This window comes from Paroedura picta, chromosome 3, assembly GCF_049243985.1.
Source record: "Paroedura picta isolate Pp20150507F chromosome 3, Ppicta_v3.0, whole genome shotgun sequence".
Lineage (NCBI taxonomy): Eukaryota > Metazoa > Chordata > Lepidosauria > Squamata > Gekkonidae > Paroedura > Paroedura picta.
The window spans coordinates 2,476,648-2,501,073 of NC_135371.1; the positions used below are offsets into that span (position 1 = coordinate 2,476,648).

Below are 24,426 nucleotides of genomic sequence, written 5' to 3' on the forward strand. Positions count from 1 at the left end.
AAAAGCCGCCCCAGGCTAGGTAGCCCTGCAAGGCGGATGGATGACCTGTCAAAGAATTAGCAGGCAAACAGGTGGACAGAAGCTACTGAGGAAGAGTCATCAGGGATTGTCGAAGGCAGCATCTCGTCTCTCTGTTTGGGGGCAAGGGGCCGGACAAGCATGGGCACAAGGGCGCCCCAGTGGATCTTGTTTAGCTGGACTTCCAGAAAGCGTTTGATAAAGTTCCTCCTCAAAGGCTCCTAAATCGACTCAGCAGTTATGGGATAAGAGGAAGTCTGCTTGAGGGTTAAAAACGGATGAAACTGAGAGGGACTCTCAATGGAAGGTGGGAGGCAGAGGGGGAGCGCAGGGTTGGGTGCTTTTATTATTAATTAATTAATACATTAACTTTCCAGACCGCCCCCCCTGAGACCGGCTCAGGGCGGTGTACATACACAATTAATCCAGACCAGCAATTAAAACCATAAAACAACAAATCCAACGATTGAAAACCCTACTAATGGTTTAGCAGCATCTCATTAACCACACTGATGATTCTTTCCACCCAGAATTCGGCCACTGCCAGGAGGTCTTTCCCAGGGGGGGTGTCTCTCTGGGGGTGTTTTCTCAGGGGGAGGGGCCCATAGATGTCACAGGGTCATGGGCCTCAACCAAAGCCTTGTTGGAAGAGCTCCGTCATGCAGGCCCTGAGGAACTGTGCTTCATTCATGATCCGGAGTTGGGAAGAAGCAGAGCAGTGGCCAGTTTTGTGGATGGCACCAGCTGTTTAAGGATGGGGAGAACCAGGGGCTGTGAGGAGCTCCGCAATGAGGTTCAACGTGGGCAAGTGCAAAGTAACACAAACTGGAGCCAAATAGATGACGACGGGGTCTGAACTGGCAGCAATTGACCAAAAGAGAGACCTGGGAGTCGTACTGCAGATTATACACTCTGCTTCCCAATGACCAATGAAAGGGTGCCCCAGATTGCAAGGAGGGTGCGGAGTCGTGTGGTTCTGGAGTGAGAGATAAGTTTCCTGAAGTTGGCATTAGCAAATTTTACCAGTTTGGGACTCCAAATTGCCCGTTTAAGGATTTTACTTCCAAAATTCTTCCTGTGTTTGGGACAACGTATGTCTGGCCTCGCTCTTTTCTGCAATAAATGTCAGTAAGTCAAAAGTACACTCTCAGCTTACAAAAAAACACCTAAAGAACATATTTAAATTTCTACAGAACAGAGACTGACTCCAGATTCTGATGCAATAATTCAGAGCAAATGATGATGGTTATCCAAGGAAGGACAGTAATGCTGTTAATTCATTAAATATGGTTGTATTTTGAGTAAAAAAAGGATGTTATTCAGTGGGTTTGCCAGTTTACATCTCTGGGACCTGGCATTTTATTTTACGGCACACGTGGCCCAGCCTGACAAAACAACATTTATCTCAGACCTCTGGGCTAGGCAGTTATGAGGCTCCTCCTTGTGTGGGTTCTTAAATGCTTTTGAAGATGGCCGCGCTGTCCAAATCTCTTTCTACACTCTGAGCATTCAAAAGGTTTCTCCCCTTTGTGGATTCCTTGATGTTGCTGAAGATGGTTACTTTGACTGAATTTTTTCCCACATTCTGAGCATTCAAAGGGCTTCTCCCCTGTGTGAGTTCTTAGATGTTTGTGAAGAGTGCTACTGTGACCAAATCTCTTCCCACACGCTGGGCATTCAAAAGGCTTCTCTCCTGTGTGGGTTCTTAGATGATTTTGAAGATCACAACTATGACTGAATCTCTTTCTACACTCTGAGCATTCAAAAGGTTTCTCTTTTGTATGGGTTCTTTGATGCTGTTGAAGATGGCCACCCAGACTGAATCTCTTTCCACACTGTGAGCATTGAAAGGGCTTCTCCCCTGTGTGGGTTCTTTGATGCTGTTGAAGAGTGCCACTCTGACTGAATCTCTTCCCACAATCTGAGCACTCAAAAGGCTTCTCCCCTGTGTGAATCCTTAAATGATTTTGAAGAGCATCTCTCCGACAGAATCTCTTTGCACACTCAGAACATCCAAAAGGTTTCTCCCCTGTGTGGGTTCTTTGGTGCTGCTGAAGATTGCCACTTCGACTGAATCTCTTTCCGCACTCTGAGCATTCAAAAGACTTCTCACCTGTGTGGTTTCTTTGATGCTGCCGAAGATGGCCATGCTGGCTGAATCTTTTTCCACACTCTGAGCATTCAAAAGGCTTCTCACCTGTGTGGGTTCTTAGGTGCTTTTGAAAATCACTACTTGAACTGAATCGCTTTCCACACTGTGAGCATTCAAAAGGTTTCTCCCCTGTGTGGATTCGTTGATGCTGTTGAAGGGTGCCACTACGACTGAATTTCTTTCCACACTGTGAGCATTCAAAAGGTTTATCCCCTGTGTGGGATGTTCGATGCTCTAGAAGAGAGCCACTTAGACTAAATCTCTTTCCGCAGTCCAAGCATTCAAAAGGTTTCTCCCCTGTGTGAGTTTTTTGATGCTGGTGAAGATTGTCACTCCTACTGAATTTCATTCCACACTCTGAGCATTCAAAAGGTTTCTCCCCTGTGTGGCTTCTTTGGTGCAGTTGAAGAGCACTACTCTGACTGAATCTCTTTCCACACAGTGAGCACTCAAAGGGTTTTTCTGCTGTGTGGGTTCTCTGATGCTGTTGAAGATTGCCACTTTGACTGAATCTCTTTCCACACACTGAGCATTCAAAAGGCTTCTCCCCCGTGTGGATTCTTTGATGCATAAAGAGCTGCGATCTGTATCTGAAGTATTTTCCACACTGAAAACATTTATGCGCCTTCATTCTCCTGTGCTTTGGGAAGTGTACATGATGCTTCCTTATATCAGAAAACGCCATTTCAGCCTCTGAGCAGATGAACAGCTTCCTTTGTGAGTGATTCCTCTGGTGTTGAAAAAGGTCTGATTTCTCTGGGAAGCTCTTGCCACAGTCCAAGCAGCTATATGTTTTCTCTCCTGTATGACTTCTTCTATGTCTCAGGGTCTCGGCTCTGCAAATCATGGGATTTCCACACTCCAGGCACGGATGGGTCTTCTTTCCAGTGTGCATTTCTGAATGGACATTATGTTGGGTTTGATCTGAGAAGTTTGATCCACACTCCAAGCACTTGTAGGTTTCCTCTATCATGTGAATTTCTTCATGGAAATCCCCCCCTTGGCAAGGAATGGGTCGAGCCCTCTTCTTCACTACATGACTTCCTTTCAGCCTCTTGGGTCTGATTTGATTTCTGAAGTTTCCTCTTATTCCTTTAGCAAAGTCTTCCTCCTTGACTTCATCTGGTGAGGGACCATGCAGTTCCTGATCTTCCTTAGTCCTCTGCTCATCCCCTGCTGGCATAAACAGAGTTGATGCTGTTAGGACCCACACCAAGAGGTCTGATCTGCCACTGAATTTACATCTACGCCCTAAATATTTCAGTGCCTTCTTCCTGATGTACACTGAATGTTCTTCTGGATCACCCCCATTATGTCCTGTTTTGTGACCTTGACCCCAGGGACAAGTTCCTTGCAGCCATTTTAACCCTGATAGCCTCACATCAACTGGTCAAGAAAAATCATATATCTTATTTATTTATATTTATTTATTAATTATTGGTTTTATATATCACCCCTCCCTGCAAACAAGCTTGGAGTGGTTCACAACATAACTTCATCCATCATTATAAAATCACAGTTAAATACCATTAACTGTGCTAGCTCTGACAGGGCCCGGATATATTCCGGGAGCTTATTCCACCAGGTAGGAGCCCGGACAGAAAAGGTCCTGGCCCTGTTTGAGGCCAGACATATCTCCTTGGGGCCAGGGACCTCTAGTTGGTTGGTGTTTGTAGAGCATAATGCTTTTGGAGGGTGTAGATCAGGGGTAGGCAAACTGTGGCCCTCCAGATGTCCATGGACTACAATTCCCATGAGATCCATGGACATCTGGAGGGCTGCAGTTTGCCTACCCCTGGTGTAGATAGAAAAGTGCTCTCTCAGAACCATAGGGTCCAGACCACAGTTTTATTTATTATATTTATATACAGCCCTCCTCAAAGGCTCAGGGCGGTTCACATAAAACAGAACAGAAACCATACAGATAGCTTGGATTAACAATAATGAATGAAGTGAAACAACAAGCTATATGGAACAGTAGAAAAATGTGAGAAACATTAAATTAACTCCTACTGACAGCCCAGTGGGTTGGGCGGAGTTATGGTGGGTGCCATGGGAGGGGGCTCAGGAGGAGGGTCCTCGGGAAGTGGTGGATGAGGTAGACCTCAACCAAATGCCTGGGGGAGGAGCTCCCTTTTGCAGGCCCTGTGGAACTGTTTAAGTTGGCCTTATGGGCAAGAACCAATACCTTAAACTTGATCCAGAACTCAACTGGGAGCCAGTGCAGCTGTTGGAGCACATGTTGAATGTGTGTTTTCCAGGATGTTCTCGTGAGAACCCTGGCTGACTCATTCTGGACCAGCTGCTGTGTATTTTGCCTACTGTTGTACCCCACCGAGAGCTGGTTTGCCAGGATGGGCAGTATAAAAGTCTAATAATATACATAAAAATAAATAAAATAAATCAAAACATTTCAGCACTCCGTTGTATCAGCTGGGGGTTCTGCTGGTCTGTTTTGTGAACGGCAAGGGAATTGCTGTTCTGCTTCAGATTCGGTGGTGGGAATGATGGACAGGAGTGGAGGACGACCCATAGATTTTGTTGGTAATTATTTCATTCTGGCCTCCACCAAATGCCTGGTAGAAGAGCGCCATTCTGCAAGCCCTTTGGAACTTGGGTGGTTCCGTCAGGACCCACGTCTCAACTGGCAGCTCATTCTACCAGGCAGGGGCCACAGCTGAAAAGCCCCTGATTGAGGCCAGAGGCACGTCCCTCGGGCTGGGGCCCACCAATATGTTGGTATTGGACAATCTTAAGGTCCCTCTGGGGGCATACTGGGAGAGGTGGTCCCTTAGATATGCCGGGCCCAGACCGCTTATGGCCTTGAAGGTTAAACGACGTTGATCATTTTCTGGTAGAAAAAAGCGGGGTATAAATCAGAAGTCCCTGGTAGCTATTTCCTGTTCTCTCGACATAATAATGAACAATACTCACTCTCATCCAGCTCACCTGGGAAGGAAGTATGCTCTTGGTATCCTCTTGAGAAACTCTCCAACCTTTCTTTGGACGCAAGGCCTTTGTCTGTCTCCATCATCATCTCTGTTACGTTCCCGGCTTCTTTGGCAAAGAGAGAGAGAGACATCATTCTTATATGGAGAAGGAAAGAAATCCAAGGAAGAGGAACAATTCTTCTGGAAGGAGAGAACCTCAGTCAAGATCAGGGCCCACAATTGGCACCAGGACAAGGGGGGCAGATCCCTGTCAGAGCAGATGCCTGCAATCCCACCCGGGGGAAGGGTGTGTTGCCAAAGTTGGCAACTGAGAATTAAGATCTGGCCCCTTCCAGAGTCTTCCCGAGGGCCTCTCAGCCTCGCCTTGGCCTCATCGCCTCCTGAGGCCCCAAGCTGGGGGGGTGAGTTCATTGTTCTGATTTATGCATTTCCCTGTTGGCAGCAATTGGCACCTTTGGCCCCCAGGAAGGACCCTTACCCAGAGAGGGCACGCTCCCATAGGTCTCCAGCATGACTTCCCTGTAGAGAGCTCTCTGGCCCGGATCCAGCAGGGCCCACTCGGCCTCGGAGAAAGAGACGGCCACCTCCTCAAAGGAAAAGGGAGGCTGGAAGAAAATCAGATTCCCTGGTCAGAGATCACACCAGGCTGAGGCTACACTGTCTACGGGGGCATTTGGGGGAGAGGGGAGTGCAGGATGCAAAGTGTGGCACCTGTAAAAGCTGTGCTGTTCAGAGGCTCTCTTCTGCGGACAGCAGGCACAGAAACCTCCCTGAAAAAGGAGGGTCCCCGACTGTCCCTCACTCATCCCCTCCCCTTCCTACCTGGACTGGAGGTGGGGAAGCTGGTCCCTCTCCTCTTCCTAGACAAAGGCTCAGCTGCATCTCTTCCCTACCTGCAAGAGAGATCAAATTGGGAGGATGAATTTCCCCTCAAGTTCCCATTCTGTTTGCTACTTCGATTTCTGCTTCATGCATCCCCATTCTTAGGGTGGCGAAACTTTATCTTCTTTACACTCAACAAAATTTGTAGTGGCTTTTATTATAGCATGGGAGAGGAGGAAAAGAATAGCTCTCTGGAAGGAGCCATACAGGCCATCTAGTCCAGCCCCCTGCCCACTGCCGGATCAGCCTGAAGAAACATCTGTTCCATATAATATATTTCTGGTAGGGCCTTGGAGGAGGAACGTGACTCATGGCTTAAGTGCCACTCAGCGCTTAACACCCACTCAGGGCGGCTGTCCCGCCCCTGAGTGCCTTCTCCTCCAACCGGCTGGCCTGTCTGTCCAGTGTCCAGCCAATCAATTGCCTTCCGTCCCCCACCCCTGGCCACCCCTCCTCCTCCCACTTCCCTCCAAGGCTCAGAGGCTGCAGATCCCTGCTGCATGAGAGCTGCCCCTCCCGGTGAGTTCCCTTCCCGGGAGCCTCCAGCCTGGCATTCTCTGGCAGCCTCCCATCCAAGGATGAGCCTTGAGCTACTCACAGCCCTGATAGTGCTGTTATCACAGCCCAGTCCTGTCAGGGCTCTCTCAGCCCCACCTACCTCACAGGGGTGTCCAATATGGGGAGAGGAAGGGAAGGCAACTGTAAGCCGCTTTGAGACTCCTTCAGGCGATGAAAAGTGGGGTATAAAAACCAACTCTTCTTCTGCCTTTGTTTCCTTTCTAGAGCTATCTTCAGTCCCTCTAACCACAGAAGGAAGGTGAGAAATGCAGCGTTTACTTAATGTAAACAAGCGTGGAATTGCCTTTCATGAATCTGTCTCCTCCCCTTTCAGTGCCCATCGTGTCTCCTACGGCGTTCTGTCCCAGAACTCCACTCTATGTAATCTGCAAAAGTATATCCCTTTTCTCCTCTCTGGAGCTTTCAGCCCAACAACTTGATTAGGATCCCAACCTCATCTGGGTACAGGATCCCCTTACCACTTGACACGGCATCCCGGGCAGACTCCAGAGACCGCGCCCTCCGGCTTCCCTCTGGCAAGGGCTTCCCTTCTGCCTCCGAGGGCTTCGCTGCCATCTTCACGGACCGTCCCCCCGTCTGAAACAACAGCAAGAGTCAGGTAAGGGATGGATGGACTCAATCCAGGAAGTCCTGAAGAAGGCGGCTAATGATAAGATGCTCACAGGGCTGGCAGATGTTGGAAGCGACTCGATGACAGTGGACACACTCAGTGGAATATGTGGCAGGGAAGATTAAGGACAAGGCTCTCGCTTGATCTGAGTCAATGAAACCCCTCACCTGGTCCACCTGCCTCCTCTCCTCCGCCTGGCTCAGGAGGAAGCCTTCGGCCAGGGCCACCGCCTGGGAGCTGCTCTCCGGCCCGCATCCTCTCACCCAGCCCTGCATCTCCTGGGGCAGGAGGGCCAGGAACTGCTCCAGGATCACCCGGTCCAGGATCTGCTTCTTGGTGTGCCTCTCCGGCTCCAGCCAGCGGCTGCAGAGTCCGTGGAGCCGGCTGCAAACCTCTCGGGGCCCAGCAGCCTCACAGTAGCAGAACTGCCGGAAGCATTGGCTGCGTATACCTGCAGTCCTAGACTCCTGAGACAGGATCTCTGGCATGGGAATTTCCCGGAATTCAACACCACTCCCTGCTTGGATGGGATGGGGGCCTCCCCTTGATCTTCTGCCAGTTCCATGTCTTTCTGGGTTCTTCTTGACTTCCATCTCCTTCCCCATTCTCTTGGGCTGCGTCTGACTCGAAAAAGGCACTTCACTTGCCTGTGAAGAGGGGGAAGGGAGGCTATCAAAAAAGGCAGGAAGAAAACAAAGGGGAACTGAGTTATGTCACTGACCCTGCGGAAGAGATGCCTAAGGATTACCCCCGTGGATCAGGAGGAGCGTCCCTGCTGCTGCTTGTGGATCAGGATTAACGTCATGGAGGGAAGCATTCCTAGGTATGAAAACCACCTATCAACATTTTAGGTTAGCTGCCTCCTGATGCCTTTCATCTTGAACATCCAAGGATACCAGAAACACCTGGGAAGAACTGAACACCTCCCAACATGGAGCAAGGACTGCAAACTGGTGCCTCTCCACGGGACTGTCCAGACCAGGGGTAGTCAAACTGCGGCCCTCCAGATGTCCATGGACTACAATTCCCAGGAGCCCCTGCCAATGCTGGCAGGGGCTTCTGGGAATTGTAGTCCATGGACATCTGGAGGGCCGCAGTTTGACTACTCCTGGTCCAGACGGAAGTCAGAAGCACTGAGGCCCTGCTCTGCCCCAACAGAACTGGCCTGAAATGTTCCTTGTTGGTGGTTGTTGGATACATTTAATTCTTGTTCCAAATATGATGTCTTCTGAAGTTGGTTTATAGCTATTTTCATAAATGCAGGTGTCACGAGGTGTGAACTCTCTCCCTTCTTTAACAAAAAGGAGAAATTTATTTGATGTTGCTGCTTAAACTGAATAGGTCACACTTGTACATGGAAGCTTCTGCCTTGAATAAAAATCTTTGTTGGTCTTAAAGGTGCCCCTGGACTCAGACTTTGATCTGCTGCTTCAGACCAGCATGGCTTCAGACCGACCCACCTGGATCTCCATTACGGGTCTTCCGCCATTTAATGGGACTGGGTGCAGTCCGTGGGATGGTACATTCAGTAAACTACGACATAGAATTCGCGTTCTCGAACTACCTGAATCTGTCTTCACGGGAGGCACCACATTAAGCTACCTGGAAAGGATACCTGGCAGCCTTAGGGAGACACTCCCACAGGTGCAGTCTAATGTTTCCTTCCATACAAAATGCAAAAACCTGGACTATTCTGAAGAACTGTGCATGCACATGAATACTTTTGCCTTAAATGCAACTTTGTTGGTCTTAAAGGTGCCCCTGGACTCTGTTCTAGAATTAATTTAAATAAATAAAATGTCCCCCTCACCAGTTACCAGCACATTGGGGAGGGGCCTCCCCAGTTAATATGCATGAATCCTCCCATATGATAATTCTTGGGTCTTTTTCCTGGGCCTCCCCCTGACCTCCAGGGCTGAGAATTTATTTGATTTGTGAAATTCAGATCCCGCCTCTCTGCCCCTCGATGGAGCAATCTGGCAAGCTAGGTTTGATTCCCAGCTTCTCTGCATGCAGCCAGCTGGGTGACCTTGGGCTAGTCACAGTCCTGGTAGAGCTGTTCTCACAAAGCAATCTGTCAAGGGCTCTCTGAGGCAGGGAAGGCAATTGTAAGCCACTTTGAGACATCCCCGGTGTGTGTGTGTGTGAAAAGCGGGGTATAAAAAACCAACCCTTCTTCTTCCGTCAAAATGAATAGATTACTCCCTCCTGCTGGAATGGGGCTGGAGGCGGCTTACAACCCAGAAAACACACCTGACGAGGCGGCACAAAAGGCAATAAATCAACGTTGACATTTATAAAGCGCTGACCAATCTCTCCCCTGCCAAGCAGGGCGGGCCCACGCGGCGGATCGGGACCCCCCCCCCCCAAGGCCGCCCGGGAAAGAGCCGCCTGGCAAGTCCCTCGGCAGGCAGCTGGTCCCACCGGTCGGGACTAACCCTTAAAGCCCCGGAAAGCCCCGCTGGGGAACCATTTAGCCCAGGGGTAGTCAAACTGCGGCCCTCCAGATGTCCATGGACTACAATTCCCAGGAGCATTCGCTGGCAGGGGCTCATGGGAATTGTAGTCCATGGACATCTGGAGGGCCGCAGTTTGACTACCCCTGATTTAGCCCCTTCAAACCTCCAGCGAAAAGACCCCAAGCGGGCAGGAATTCTGCCTCCCGAGACTGCAAAGGCTTACTTGAGAGTAAACTCCCCCGGGATCCGGCCCCGAGGCTTCCTCCTCCTGCTGCGGCCCCTTTGAAGTGCCCGGCCCTTGCTCGGCCTCTCTAGGAAGCAGCTCGGCGGCTTTAACCCTTTGGCTGCTGCAGCGGAATGCCACAAGCGCCCTGCCCGTCCCACGCAGACCCCAACGGAGCGGCCTGCAGCCGGCAGCTCCCCCCCCTCCTTGTCGATGCTGGCAGGCAGTTCTCAGCGAGGCTTCTTTTCCCTGCTTGCAGGAGCCTCCAAACCTCCTTGCTTTCTCCTCCCCACCACCCTGTGAGTACGCCAGGGTGGAGAGAGCTCTGCAAGAACAGCTCGAACAGGACTGGGAGCGGCCCAGGGTCACACAGCTGGCTGTATGGGGAGGAGGAGTGAGGATTCAAGCCCACCATTCCAGATTAGAGGATGCTGCTCTTGACCGTTATAACAACAAACTGGCTGGTGAAGTAGGGCAATCTTATGAATCCTGCTTCCCGCCCCACTTAAAAGGAGGAGTCAAAGGCCCTGGTTGTAGTTTTAGTTGCAGGAGATCTGGATCAAACTGCCCCCCATGTCTGTGGACTTGGCAGGAGGGCCGGCTTGGTGTAGTGGTTAGGAGTGCAGACTTATAATCTGGTGAGCTGGGTTTGATTCCGCACTCCTCCCCCACATGCAGCCAGCTGGGTGACCTTGGGCTAGTCACAGCACTGATCGAGCTGTTCTGCCCGAGCAGGAATATCAGGGCTCTCTCTGGGAACTTGCCACTACCACATGACCTCTGTGTGGAATTGCCTGCTGGGAAGGTCAAGACTCCCAGCTCCCCTTCCCAGACCTGAGGCCTTGCCTGTATGCCTCCTGCTGCCCTGCACTTGATCACAACAGGGACAGCCTGGTGTTCCCCTGGAGGAATATGAATAGCCACCTGACAACTGCCACCCTTCCTCTTTCTGGAGCTCCTTTTACAATACTGTGATTTAATTTATGGTATCCAAGATGGTGCCGGTATATGTGGCACAGAAAAGCACTACCAGCATCCAAAGTGATAAAGCATTTATTTAAAAGAAAAATGTTCATAAGCATGCTTTTAGCACAGCACCCGATTGAGCAAAGGATCCAAAAGAAATGGGTGAAACACAATCCCTCTGTCCTCCTTTCTATACATGCCCTATCAGATATTAAAATCTACAACAGGCTCCTTATCTTAGGAAGTTGCAGATCTCTACAGAGTTTCTGTTACCTCGATGTTTCCTTCAGCTCTCAAAGCAAGCACACCATCAGTGGCTGCCTTCCTGAGACCTCAGTTAAGAGATCTGTCTCCTCTGATGGACCCCCCCAAAAGTGAAAATGGACTGAAGTATACCTGGAAAACAATTTAACTGACTCCCCCTCCTCCCAGCCTGCTTGTTCTCTGCCCCAAGGATTAAAAACAAACAAACAAACCTTTAAATCTCGGAGTAGAAGTTTTGCTCAATTCAAACCTCCAAAGAGCAAATGCATTTCATCAAAACTTCCCCTCCCAAGTTTCCTTTACAGAAAGTTTATCTGCAACGAATCCAGACAAATCAGTTATAAGAACATACAAGGTAACGTATTTCACATGAGAGAATATACATGCAAGTCATCCATCGTAGGGCCACAAACAGGAATGAGTCCACTTAACAGAGTCTATGACCTTCCTGGAAAGGAAATCTGCAACCACAGTTACATCGAGCAACATGCTCAGTCTCCTATGTTGAATTCCTGAATGCTCCAAAATCACTTCTGAAGTACGGTGTTTGTTTTCTTCATTTTGCAGGCACAGCCAAGATGTATAGTTGGTTAAGAGGGTGAATTAGAATAACACAATCATAGAGTTGGGAGGGACCTCCAGGATGGTCTAGTCCAACCCCCTGCAGCATGCAGGAAATTCACAACTACCTGCCCACCCACAGTGACCCCAGTTTCATGCCCAGATGTTGTCCCCCCAAAACCAGAATCTGGCCAGTCTGGCCTGGAGGAAATTATTGTCCCCATCTATGTCAAAATTTGACCTGTAGCCACACAACTGTCCAACTCAGAAAAGCTACAAGTTGCCTATTGACCCTTATTTATTTATTTTCTTAGATTTCTTTGCCGCCCTCCCATATGGCCCAGGGTGGGTGACGTCGTGGGGTTCCCAACTCCAGTTTGCCTTTACCTTGTCCTTCATGGGTGGGATGTTCCTTCTACCCACCTGCAGAAGACCCCCTGTGACATTCCAAGCAACCCTTTTCCAGCTTGCTGCTGAGGCCTGTCCCTTAAATGGCCCTTAACACCCTCGCCAAATGTTCCAAGTGTGAAACCAATTCCTTGCAAGGCGCTCTGATGCCATGTAAGCCACTGCAAATTCTCACCTGCCACTCCTCAAATCATTTGCCAGCTTCTGAAAAAAAGTACCTGCATTCCTCAGACCAACATGCCACACAGTACGTCACCTTGTGCAAACCAAGGATAAAGGCAATAAAAGTCCATAAATCAAAAGTACATTCTCTGCTTATAGATTCACACCTAGTCAGCATTCCCAAGATTGCTACAGCATAGTCACTGACTTTAGATTCTGATGCAATAATTCACAGTAAGAGATGCCAGTTATCAATGACTTCTATCAAGGAAATATGGTTTAATGTTTTAAGCAAGTCTGTATTTTGAGAAATAATTTATATCATTAACTGGGTTCTCCTGTGTCCTTTCTAAAGTTGACCTTTGGTACCTGGTATTACATTTTATAGTGCAGCTTGACAAATTGACATTTATTAAGGGATTTATAGACTTCCTGTAAGCAGCTTCCAGGTGATTATGTCAGAGCTGGCCCTCATAACAAGTGAGTCTGACACCCCTGGGCTAGGTAGTTACATGGCTTCTCTTTGAGTGGGTTCTTAGATGCTGTTGAAGATGGACACGCTGACTGAATCTCCTGCTACACTCAGAGCATTCAAAAGGCTTCTCCCCTTTGTGGTTTCTTTGATGCTGCTGAAGATGGCCTCGCTGGCTGAATCTCTTCTCACACTCTGAGCATTCAAAGGGCTTCTCCCCAGTGTGGGTTCTTAAATGGCTTTGAAGGGCATCACTCCGACTGAATCTCTTTGTACACTCAGAGCATTCAAAAGGCTTCTCCCCTTTGTGGTTTCTTTGATGCTGTTTAAGATGGCCACGCTGACTGAATCTCTTTCCACACTCTGAGCACTCAAAAGGCTTCTCTCCTGTGTGGATTCTCTGATGCTGTTGAAGAGCTCCACTCTGACTGAATCTCTTTCTACATTCTGAGCACTCAAAGGGTTTCTCTCCAGTGTGGGTTCTTTGATGCTGTTGAAGATTGCCAAGCTGACTGAATCTCTTCCCACACTCTGAGCATACTAAAGGCTTCTCCCCTGTGTGGGTTCTTAGATGTTTTTGAAGAGTGCTACTGTTATTGAATCTCTTCCCACACTCTGAGCATTCAAAAGGTTTCTCCCCTGTGTGGGTGGTTAGGTGATTCTGAAGAGCACCACTGTGACTGAATCTCTTTCCACAGTCTAAGCATTCAAAAGGCTTCTCCCCTGTGTGACTTCTCAGATGATTTTGAAGAGCATCAATCCGACTGAATTTCTTTGCACACTTGGAGCATTCAAAGGGTTTCTCCCCTGTGTGGGTTCTTTGATGCTGCTGAAGATGGCCGCTGTGACTGAATCTCTTCCCACATTCCAAACATTCAAAAGGCTTCTCCCCTGTGTGGATTCTTAGGTGCTGTTGAAGAGCACCACTCTGACTGAATCTCTTTCCACACTCTGAGCATTCAAAAGGCTTCTCCCCTGTGTGGGTTCTTAGATGATTTTGAAGAGCATCACTCCGGCTGAATCTCCTTGCACACTCAGAGCAGGCAAAAGGCTTCTCCCCTTTGTGGTTTCTTTGATGCTGCTGGAGATTGCTACGCTGACTGAATCTCTTTCCACACTCTGAACATTCAAAAGGCTTCTCCCCTGTGTGGATTCTTTGATGCTGCCGAAGATGGCCATTCCTACTGAATTTCATTCCACAATCCGGGCATTCAAAGGGCTTCTCCCCTTTGTGGTTTCGTTGATGCTGTTGAAGATGGCCCCGCTGACTGAATTTCATCCCGCACTCTGAGCACTCAAAAGGCTTCTCCCCTCTGTGGATCCTTTGGTGCACAAGGAGCTGTGATCTGTACCTGAAGTACTTTCCACACTGAAAGCATTTCTGTGTCTTCATTACAGTGTGTTTTGGATAATGTATACTCCCTTTTCCTCCATCAGAGAACACCATCCCAGTCTCTGAGCAAATAAAGAGGTTTTCTCCTGAGGGCATTCTCTGGTGTCGAACAAGGTCTGATTTCTCTGAACAGTTCTTGCCAAAGTTTGAGCAGCTATACGTTTTCTCTCCTGTACGTACTCTCTGATGTCTAAGGAGCCCTCCTCTACATATCATGGTCTTTCCACACTCCAGGCATTGATGGGTCTTCTTTCCACTGTGGAGCTGCAAATGGACATTATATTGGTTTTGATCTGAGAAGTTAATTCCACACTCCAAGCACTTGTTTGTTTCTTCCCCCCTTCGAATTACTTCTTGGCAAGGAACAGGTTCATCCATCTTGTCGACCATGTGGCTGCCTTTCTGCCTCTTGGGTCCATCTTGATCACTGGCTTTTCTTCTCAAGTCTTCATTCTTGACCTCTCCTGGCAATAGATGATGGAGTTCCTCCTCCTCCTCATTCTTCTGATCATCTCCTGCTGGAACAAGGACAGAAACCGTGTTAGAACCACACAAGGAGGCTCCTGAAGTTCTGTTTGTATACCAAATATTTCAGTGCCTTCTTCCTGCTGCACACTGAAGCATACAATAATATAAAGTACATTAAGCCTCCTGCATCACAGGTGCTTGGCTTGGACTTTAACCATTTCTACGGCTTCCCAGCTATGTAAGGGCTGTTTTCCCACTGAAGCTCTTTCTGCACTCCAAGCTGTTCTGCTGTTTCTCTCCTGGGAGAATAGGCATCTGCAAAATAATGTTCACTCTCTAAAGGTCTTTGCAAGGGCAACACTTTCCTTTTCCCTACAGTGGGTTCTCTAACTAAGACTGAGGCCTTTGTTCCTTCATTTTAAAGCATTTATTATTTGAATTGACAGAATGAAAGCATAAAGAAGAAGAAGAAGAAGAAGGGTTGGTTCTTATATGCCGCTTTTCCCTACCCGAAGGAGGCTCAAAGCGGCTTAGAGTCGCCTTCCCTTTCCTCTCCCCACAACAGACACCCTGTGGGGTGGGTGAGGCTGAGAGAGCCCTGATATTCCTGCCCGGTCAGAACAGCTTTATCAGTGCTGTGGCGAGCCCAAGGTCACCCAGCTGGCTGCATGTGGGGGAGGAGTGGGGAATCAAACCTGGCATGCCAGATTAGAAGTCCGCACTCCTAACCACTACACCAAACTGGAGAGTGTGTAGAACTTGTAAACAGATAGCAAATAAATTCCACATTAAATTTCACAATCCATAAATATCTCATCCCAGCATTTTCTTTGAACATAATTATTGTTTTACACAGCCATTAGGGTACATAAAAGGCAAAAAGAAAAGGAAGGAAAATCAATTTTTATTTATCCATCTACATATTCTTTTTAAAAAGGGCCAGTAGTCACTGAATTCTTCCAGTGTCCTTCTATTTACTAGATAGTCAATTCTGCCATTGCTCCTTCGTTTTTCGCTGGACCCTCCTGCTTGAACAAGGATTTCACTGAAACCTCCCCCTTGGTGGGAAATGGGCTTATCCCTCTGCTTACCTGTGTGGTTTCCCTCCTGCTTCTGCGGTCCATCTCCCAAGTTTCCTTTGGCATCTTCATTCTTGGCTTTTTTCAAAAAGAACCCCTGGAATTCCTCAAGTCCCTCCTCTGCATCTTGTGCTGGAATAAAGAAAGTGTTTCAATCAGTCCCCATGCAAGGAGCTGAGCCACCTGTCAAGCACCGCCCTCAACTGGGTGTGCCTTTCAGTTACTGGATCTTCCTTCCTCCCAAACTGAGCTGCTGGTCACTCCGTATCTTCGCCAGGCCCTCCCATAGAGCTATTTTTGTGTTCCGCTTATCCCCCCCCTGGGTGTGTACTTTTAATATAAGTGGCCAGGGATCACTCCCTCACTGCTCCCGTGTGACTTGTTGTGTAGGTCTTTTGGGCCTCTGTTCTTGACCATTAAACGTGAGAAATTAGCAAGAGATCTGATCCTGACACTGTGCTGAGAAGTTCCTTCCAGTCCTCAAGAGAGCCACAAGGAGCTGCTTTTCAGCCTTCCAAAAATACATGTTTTCTCGGGAGCAGTGAGAAGCCAGGACCTCACAAAGCAAGCCCCATCTCAATAGGGACTCTGCTATTTTTGGAAGAGGGGGGGACTTTTTACTACCCGAAGAAGCCTGCCAATTCTTATTGAGTGATAAGGATGTTGATGTCACTTTTATTGTGGCTGAATTTCTGTCTTCGGTCTTTAAATTCAAACTGACTGATGTATTTTGACTATCTCTGCTCAGCTTGTTCCTAACCTGCTTTATGGCAATAAAGGTATTTTGTGTGTGGAAGAGGGGGCGTTTGTTAGGGGGGCAGGTAATGACTGATGAGAAAAACAGCCCTGCAATAGAGCACCACCTTTCTCAAGCTCAGAGACATTTTCTTGCACTGCTGAGATGCTCTCTTGCTTTTCCCGAGCCACTTTCTAGGCCTTAGCCAGGCCTGTCTGTTGTCTACAGCAGGGGTAGTCAACCTGTGGTCCTCCAGATGTTCATGGACTACAATTCCCATGAGCCCCTGCCAGCATTTGCAGTCCATGAACATCTGGAGGACCACAGGTTGACTACCCCTGGTCTACAAAGCAGCCATGTCTGAATCATCCAGGCATTTCTGCCATTCCTAGAAGCACAGACTGTCTCTCTTATTGTCAGCACGGCCAGCGGCAGAACCAGTGTCCCTGTGGCAGTGTCAAAAAACCCCCAACAGGACTAAGTTAACATCTGAGACTCTCTGAAGTAGAAACTGAGGGGGGCATTTCTGCAAGGGCAGCAGAGCCCAGTGCAGTGTACCTGTGCCCAGCAGCAAAACCCAGTGCCACTGGGGCAAAGGCCAGCTCAACAGAACTGATGTCAAGCACGGAATTAAAATCCAAGCAAACCAGTGCAATAGAGCCCAGCTGCACAACTGCTGTGTCAAAGTGGCAGCAGTGCAAACCCAAGAGACTGAACCATCGTCATGCCACAATATCTGAAAAAGGGTGTTTCTTAAGACGCAAGGGCAGTAAAAGCCCAGCATAACAATCAGAAGTGCAGAGTGAGCAGGCACTTTTGCTAGCCCACCAGAACCACGGCCAGCCCAATACACAGAAGCCGTGGGCAAACCCAGGGAAATCTTAGGCCCCATTTTCCCGGGGAAGGCCTCAGAAAAGGAGTGGGAGGGGGCTGTGTCCACAATTTTATTTTTTCGGCTGAATGTAAACCCTCTGACTGGTGGGACTACCTGCTGCAGGCCACCCCTGCAAGGTAGAACAGTTGCAAAGAAAGCACTCAAACCCATCTCCACCTAGCATTAAGGCTGAAGGCATCCAAGTGACCTCTGGAAAAAAATGGCTGCTGTCCTTTTGACCTTGACCAGCAGGGCTGTTCTCAGGTAATGCCCCTTTCCTGGAATATCCCGTATTTAAGGGCAGGCCAGCCACTCAAGAGCCCCGGAAGGAATCGCCATTACTTTGGACTCCAGGCCCCAAAAGGTCTCCCTCCCAGTTCTACAAAACCAAGAGCTGCCTGGAAGTGAACCCTTGCCTGACGTAACCGGGAAGGAGACTCACTCTCAGCCAGCTGATCTGGGAAGGAAACATGCTCTTGGGATCCGCCTGAGAAACTCTCCAGCCTTTCTTCAGATGCGAGGCCATTGTCTGTCTCCGCCAGTGTCGCTCTTATACTTCTGGTTTCTTTTGCACAGTGAGAGAGAGAGAGAGAGAAATGTCTTTTATGGGGAAGGAAAGACATCCAAAGAGGACAGTTTCTTCTGGACGGATGGAACCACGGTCAAGGTGAAGACTGTCAATCTAAACTAGTTCCAGATCAGAGTCAGGGCAGATGGCCACAATCCCATCTTGAGGCACGCTGTGTTGTGAAGGTCGGCAACTGATGCTGGGATCTGCCCCCTTGCAGAGTCTTGGAGGGCCTCCCAGCCCTGCCTTGGACTCAGGCCAGGACACCCTCTTCTGGCTTGGCCACAACTCTGGCCTCCATGGCCCCTGGACCGGAAGGCGGGCTCATCTCACCCCTGAACGTCACTTCCACTGCGACCTCAAGGTGGGTGGGGTGGCCAAAGTAACTGGGCAGACTTCACAACCACAAATTGCTGTCCAATAGGTTGATGCACGCCTCATTGCAGGGGCAGCAATGCACACCTTTGCACTTACCCAGGGAGGCCACGCTCCCGTAGTTCTCCAGCATGACTTCCCTGTGGAGAGCTCTCTGGCCCGGATCCAGCAGGGCCCACTCGGCCTTGGTGAAGGAGACAGCCACCTCCTCGAAGGAAAAGGGAGGCTGGAAGGAAAAAGAGATTCCCTTGTCAGAGATCACGCCAGGCATTCCGGGAGGGTGCAGAATGTGGAACTTGGAATGTGTAAAGACAGTGGGATACAGAGCTTCTCTTACTCGGACACCTGGAGCGAAAGCCACGCTGAGAAAGGAGGGGGAGCCCGACTGTCAGCTTGCTGTAGTAGTTAAGAGTGGCGGCCTCTAATTCCCCGCTCCTCCACATGCAGCCACCTGGGTGACCTTGGGTTCTGTCAGAGCTCTCTCAGCCCCACCTCCCTCACAGGGTGTCTGTTGCGGGGAGAGTAAGGGAAGGCGATTGTAAGCTGCTTTGAGACTCTTCTGGAGTCAGGTAGTAAAAAGCAGAGTATAAAAAACCCAACTCTTCTTCTTCTCCTTCCCCCCATTTAGCTCCCCTACCTGGACCACAGGTGGACCAGCCGTTCCCACTCCTCTGCAGGGATCACACCTTGACAACATCTCTTCACTGCCTGCAAAGGGGACAAAATTGGAAGAATGAATTTTCACCTCAAGTTCCTATTTTCTTTTGCTTCTATGAATTCAGCTTCATACAGCCAGTTTGGTGTAGTGGTTACGAGTGTGGACTTTCTGCACTCCCCCACATGCAGCCAGTTGGGTGGCCTTGGGCTCACCATGGCACTGATAAAATTGTTCTGACTGAGCGTGAATATCAGGGCTCAGCCTCACCCACCCCACAGGGTGTCTGTTGTGGGGAGAGGAAAGGGAAGGCGATTGGAAGCCCCTTTGAGCCTCCTTCAGGTAGAGAAAAGTGGCATATAAGAACCAACTCTTCTTCTTCTTCAGTAATCTCAGGGCTCTCTCAGCCTCCCCTCCCTCACAGGGTGTCTGTTGTGGGGAGAGGAAAGGGAAGGCGCCTGTAAGCCTCTTGAAGACCCCTTTGGATAGAGAAAAGTGGCATATAAGAACCAACTCTTCTTCTTTTCCGGGGTTGTGAAATCTTCTCTTCTTTAAATTTGAGAAAATTTGCAATGGCTTTTAGCAGAGTGCGGGAGAGGGGGAAGAGGAGCACCAGGGACCCACAAACCTCAGGGGATTATAAATGCTGACGACACATCTCAGACTTCGGTGGGACTTGAAATGTGCCCTGTGCAGCCTGGAGCTCATGACTTCTCAATGCGCCACCCACAAACCTCATCGGGGGTGCCAGAACTCCAATCCTTGCTCTCAGCAATGGGGTTTCAGAGGGAGGCTGTCCCAGCATACTGGGTGTAGGTCAGGGAATTTCTGTCAAGTCTCAGTCAATGTACGTTGACCCCCACCGTTATTCAAGGCAAGAGATGTTAAAATATGGGCCACCATTGCATGCCTCTGCGTAGCAACCCCCCACTTCTCTGTCAGTTTCCTGATCCTAAAATTAACCAGGGCTGAGTCTGCCCAGCTTCTGGGATCTGATGGGGACGGGCTAGCCGGGGTCATCCTGGTCAGGGGACTGTGGGTTCCCCACGGGTGATAGCTCCACCCAGATTTGCCTTCCGTTCCATTTTTGAGCCAGTCTGAACGGAAAGGAAAGTGAACTCTGCCTATTCTAATGAATGTAAATAAGAATGCCCTTCATGAATCTGTCTACCATCTCCTTCAGCACTCTGTCCCAGCTTCCCATTCGTAGTCTGAAGAAGACTAACCACGTGACTAGGTACCCCAATCCCATCTGGGCACGGGACACCCGTACCACGTGACCAGGCACCTTGGGTCCTCTGACTTTCCTCCGGCGGAGCTCCTTCTGCCTCAAAGAACTCAGCTTCCATCTTCACAGATCGTTCCCAGGTCTGAAATAACAGCAAGGGTGTTATTCTCGCAAGGCCCTAAACATCTTCATTATGCTCCGCATTTGTTGGTGTTAAGGGGTGTAGACAAACTGGAGCGTGTCCAGAGGAGGGCAACAAAGATGGTGAGGGGTTTGGGGACCAAGACGTAGGAGGAAAGGTTGGGGGAGCTTGGTGTATTTAGCCTGGAAAGGAGACGACTGAGAGGGGATCTGAGAACCATCTTCAGGTATTTAAAAGGGTGCCATATAGAGGATGGAGCAGAGTTGTTCTCTCTTGCCCCAGAGGGACAGACCAGAACCAATGGGATGAAATTAATTCAAAAGAAATTCCGTCTAAACAGCAGGAAGAAGTTCCTGACAGTTAGAGCGGTTTCTCAGTGGAACAGGCTTCCTCGGGAGGTGGTGGGTTCTCCCTCTTTGAAGAAACAGAGGCTGGAGAGCCATCTGACAAAGAGGCTGATTCTGTGTAGGTTCAAGGGGGTGGCAGGTTGCAGTGAGTGAGCGATAGGGTTGGGAGTGTCCTGCATAGTGCAGGGGGTTGGACTAGATGACCCAGAAGGTCCCTTCCAACTCTAGGATTTTATGATTCTAAAGGTGCCACCGGACTCAAATTTTGTTCTTCAGACCAACTTGGCGACCCACCTGAATCTGACCAACCAGGAAAATAAACCAGGGACCTGCAGGGTCATCCAGTCCAACCTGCAGAATGCAGGACATTCACAACTACCTGCCCACCCACAGTGACCCCAATTCCATGCTGTCCCCCCCCCAAAAAAAAAAGCCAGAATCCTTGGCCAGTCTAGCCTGAAGGAAATTTGCCTCCTGATCCCAAGTTGGCCCTAGACATTTCCCTGGGCATGTAAGAAAGAGCTACAATAGCCAAGCATGGACACAATCCTTCTGCCCACCTCTCACAATCTGCCTGAGTTCATAGAATCAGCATTTCTGTTTGGAGGCTGTCTAGCCTCTGCTTAAGAGCTTCCGAAGGAGAACCCACAACCACCAAGGAAGCCGAGGAACTGCTCCAGCCGCCAGGAACTTCTTCTGGATGTTGGGCTGAAGATTCTTTTGAATTAGTTTCAACCCACTGGTTCTGATCCAACCCTCTGGAGCTGGAAAAGATTCTAACGTTTCAGGATCGGTTAGTGGTGACCAAAATCAAGGGGATTCTTTTGAACTGTGGTGCTGGAGGAGAGTTTTACAGATACTGTGGCCTGCCAAAAATGCCAATCTGTGGGTTCTAGATCAAGTCAAGCCTGAAGTCAAGCATCCCTGGGAAAGACGACACCACCAGGAAAACCCCAACATGAAATGGGTTGCCTTGATCAAGGAAGCCACAGCAAGGCTGTTAATTGCAGAAAAAGACTCAGGAGGGCATTAATTCATGGGTTGGCTGTAAACTGGAAGCAACATAATGGTGATTCACACACAAACACCCCCCAGGCAGGAAAAGTGAAGGAAACCCCCTCACCTGGTCCACCTGCCTCTTCTCCTCTGCCTGGCTCAGGAGGAAGCCTTCGGCCAGGGCCACCGCCTGGGAGCTGCTCTCCGGCCCGCATCCTCTCACCCAGCCCTGCATCTCCTGGGGCAGGAGGGCCAGGAACTGCTCCAGGATCACCCGGTCCAGGATCTGCTGCTTGGTGTGCCTCTCCGGCTCCAGCCAGTGGTTGCAGAGTCCGTGGAGCCGGCTGCAAACCTCTCGGGGCCCAGCGGCCTCCTGGTAGCGGAAGTGCCGGAAATTATGGCCATGCATATCGGAGATCGCCATGACTCGATAACTGATCTCTGGCACAGAACTTTCCCAGAATTCAACATCACTCCCAGCTTGGGTAAAAGGGGGGCTTCTGCTTGATCTGTTCCCAATTCCAGATTCTTGCCCTTCCATCTCCTTTCCCTTATCTTAGGTAGCATCTGATCGTAGAAAGATACCTTTTTTCACATGGCTATGAAGAGGAAGAGGAAAAGATATCAGAAAGGCAGAAAGACATCAGAAGAGAACAGAGGTACATCACTAGCTGTGGTCAAGAGACAACTAAGGATTACCTTGTGGATCAGAAGGAGTGTCCTTGTTGCAGATCTATCCTGAAGGAAAAGGAAATCACATCTCTGTTTGGCCTTTCCAAAATTTGTTGCAGGCGTCATGACTTTGGCCTCTGATGATTGGGTTTAGCAGTCTGTCCTAGGATTTGCATCTCAACATACATTGGATCCTGGGACAAGATTATTGGGAAGGGCTTACGTCAGAAAAGGGGAATGCAAACTCAACTCCAAATCTTCTCAGAAGGGTCAAGCGACAACAAATAAAATTTAAAAACCTAATAAAATATTAAATATATGGAGTGCACACATAATATTAAAGCTATCGGGGGTCTGACTATCAGACTGCACAACATACAAGCATGTCTGGTAGATGAATAAATATTTTATTTGTTGGAGCTGGACCCGTTTAAGAAAAAGGGCAACAGTTTAGCCCAGCCTTTTTCGACCTTTTGACCGGGGAGGAAACCCAGAAATATTTCTCAGGCTTGGAGGCATCCCGAAAGTGGTGTCGTGCCCTTTCACAGATGGGGGCGAGGAAGCTGCAGGAGGCAGGCAACCCAAAAGCACACTCTGTCCCAGCAGGGCAGGGCAGGGGGGCAGCCTAGATGGACGGGCCACGTACAGGAATCATAGAATCATAGAGTTGGAAGGGGCCATAGAGGCCATCTAGTCCAACCCCCTGCTCAACGCAGGATCAGCCCTAAGCATCCTAAAGCAATCCTAAGGAAGTCAAGCATCCTAAGGAAGATGACGGATGGGGGGGTGGGGGAGTTACATGTTAGGCAGCGGATGGGGCATGCATGATTAGAAGTGGCCTTTCTTTGTTTCCGTTTATTGCAAGATTTAGATCCCGCTGCTCTTCTTCCTCCCCCCCCCCGGGCCACCAAAGCAGCTACCAATTAAAAAAACCCCTTAGGAAAATCGCGCTTTTCACCCCGCCCCCGTCTCTGCAAGGTTTAGGATCTGCTCCCCTCCCCCTCCCCCTCCCCCCCCTCCCGCTTACTTGCAAGGAAGCCTCCCCGGGATCCGGCTGGCGCCTTTGCATTTCGGGAGCCCTCCGCCCCCCCACCCCGCCTTGCTCGACCGCTCTAGCCAAAGGCTCGGTGGGCTTAACCCTATCAGTGCTGCGGGGCAACGCTTCCTGCCCTCTCGCCACGCGGAGCTTCAGCCCGGCTGCCCGCAGCAACACCCCACAGCAGTGACTGGCCACAGTTCCCTTCCTCTCCCCACTACAGGCTCCCTGCGAGGTAGACGGGGCTGAGAGAGCCCTAATATTACTGAAGAAGACGAGTTGGCTCTTATATGCTGCTTTTCTCTACCTGAAGGAGTCCCAAAGCGGTTTACAATCCTCTTCCCTTTCCTCTCCCCACAACACACACCCTGTGAGGTAGGCGGGGCTGAGAGAGACCTGATATTACTGAAGAAAAGTTGGCTGTTATATGCTGCTTTTCTTTACCCAAAAGAGGCTCAAAGCGGCTTACAATCCTCTTTCCTCTCCCTGTGAGGTAGGCTGGACTGAGAGACCCCTGATATTCCTGCTCTGTGAGAACAACTGTGAGAACAGCGCTAAGACAACCGCGACTAGCCCAGGGTCCCCCAGCAGGCTGCATGTGGGGGAGGGACGGGGAATCAAACCAGATCAGAAGCCGCGGCTCTTAAGCACCACACCACACGGAGGCGTTCCTGGGGATGTGAAGGGTCGTGATGCTTGGCAGTGTGTCTCCTTGCTTCATTTTCCTTTTCACACGTTGTTCTTTTTCTCTCCCCCAGGGAGAGGCCTCTCCTCATAGCCAAGCGAGTCATAGAATGATAGAATGATAGAATCCTAGAGTTGGAAGGGGCCATGAAGGCCATCTAGTCCAACCCCCTGCTCAACGCAGGATCAGCCCTAAGCATCCTAAAGCATCCAAGAAAAGTGTGTATCCAACCTTTGCTTGAAGACTGCCAGTGAGGGTGAGTTCACCACCTCCTTAGGCAGCCTATTCAACTGCTGAACTACTCTATGAAACATTTTTTTCCTGATCTCTAGCTTATATCGTTGTACTTGTAGCTTAAACCCATTACTGCAATGCCTAACAGCCCCCCTCCCTCCGAACAGCCATGTTCCCCAGGGGGACTCCCCTCTGTGGTCTGAAGGTGTCATTTCTGGCAATCCCCAGGTC

The 24,426-nt window shown here is 49.6% G+C and overlaps 1 protein-coding gene across 9 annotated transcripts; it reads right to left on the reverse strand.

Moving 5' to 3' along the window:
- Positions 1-350: 350 nt before the first annotated feature.
- LOC143833918 (uncharacterized) lies at positions 351-23,197 on the reverse strand. Of its 9 annotated transcripts, XM_077330240.1 has the most exons (9): positions 22,268-23,197; positions 21,696-22,167; positions 20,144-20,225; positions 18,838-18,908; positions 18,288-18,426; positions 17,700-17,822; positions 15,660-15,779; positions 13,249-14,618; positions 351-2,795 (listed from the first exon to the last, which is right to left on the reverse strand). In XM_077330240.1, the coding sequence occupies exons 2-9, from the start codon at positions 22,107-22,109 to the stop codon at positions 1,437-1,439; spliced, it is 3,678 nt and encodes a 1,225-aa protein (XP_077186355.1). In that variant the 5' UTR covers positions 22,110-22,167; positions 22,268-23,197; the 3' UTR covers positions 351-1,436. The 9 variants fall into 9 exon arrangements, with proteins under 9 accessions (XP_077186355.1, XP_077186351.1, XP_077186350.1 ...); XM_077330236.1 differs by lacking the exons at positions 13,249-14,618; positions 15,660-15,779; positions 17,700-17,822; ... (3 more) ...; positions 21,696-22,167; positions 22,268-23,197 and adding exons at positions 5,120-5,224; positions 5,600-5,726; positions 5,944-6,014; ... (1 more) ...; positions 7,360-7,861; positions 9,875-9,987 and having other exon boundaries at positions 351-3,343; XM_077330235.1 differs by lacking the exons at positions 13,249-14,618; positions 15,660-15,779; positions 17,700-17,822; ... (3 more) ...; positions 21,696-22,167; positions 22,268-23,197 and adding exons at positions 5,120-5,224; positions 5,600-5,726; positions 5,944-6,014; ... (1 more) ...; positions 7,360-7,861; positions 9,875-9,987 and having other exon boundaries at positions 351-3,346.
- Positions 23,198-24,426: the final 1,229 nt, after the last annotated feature.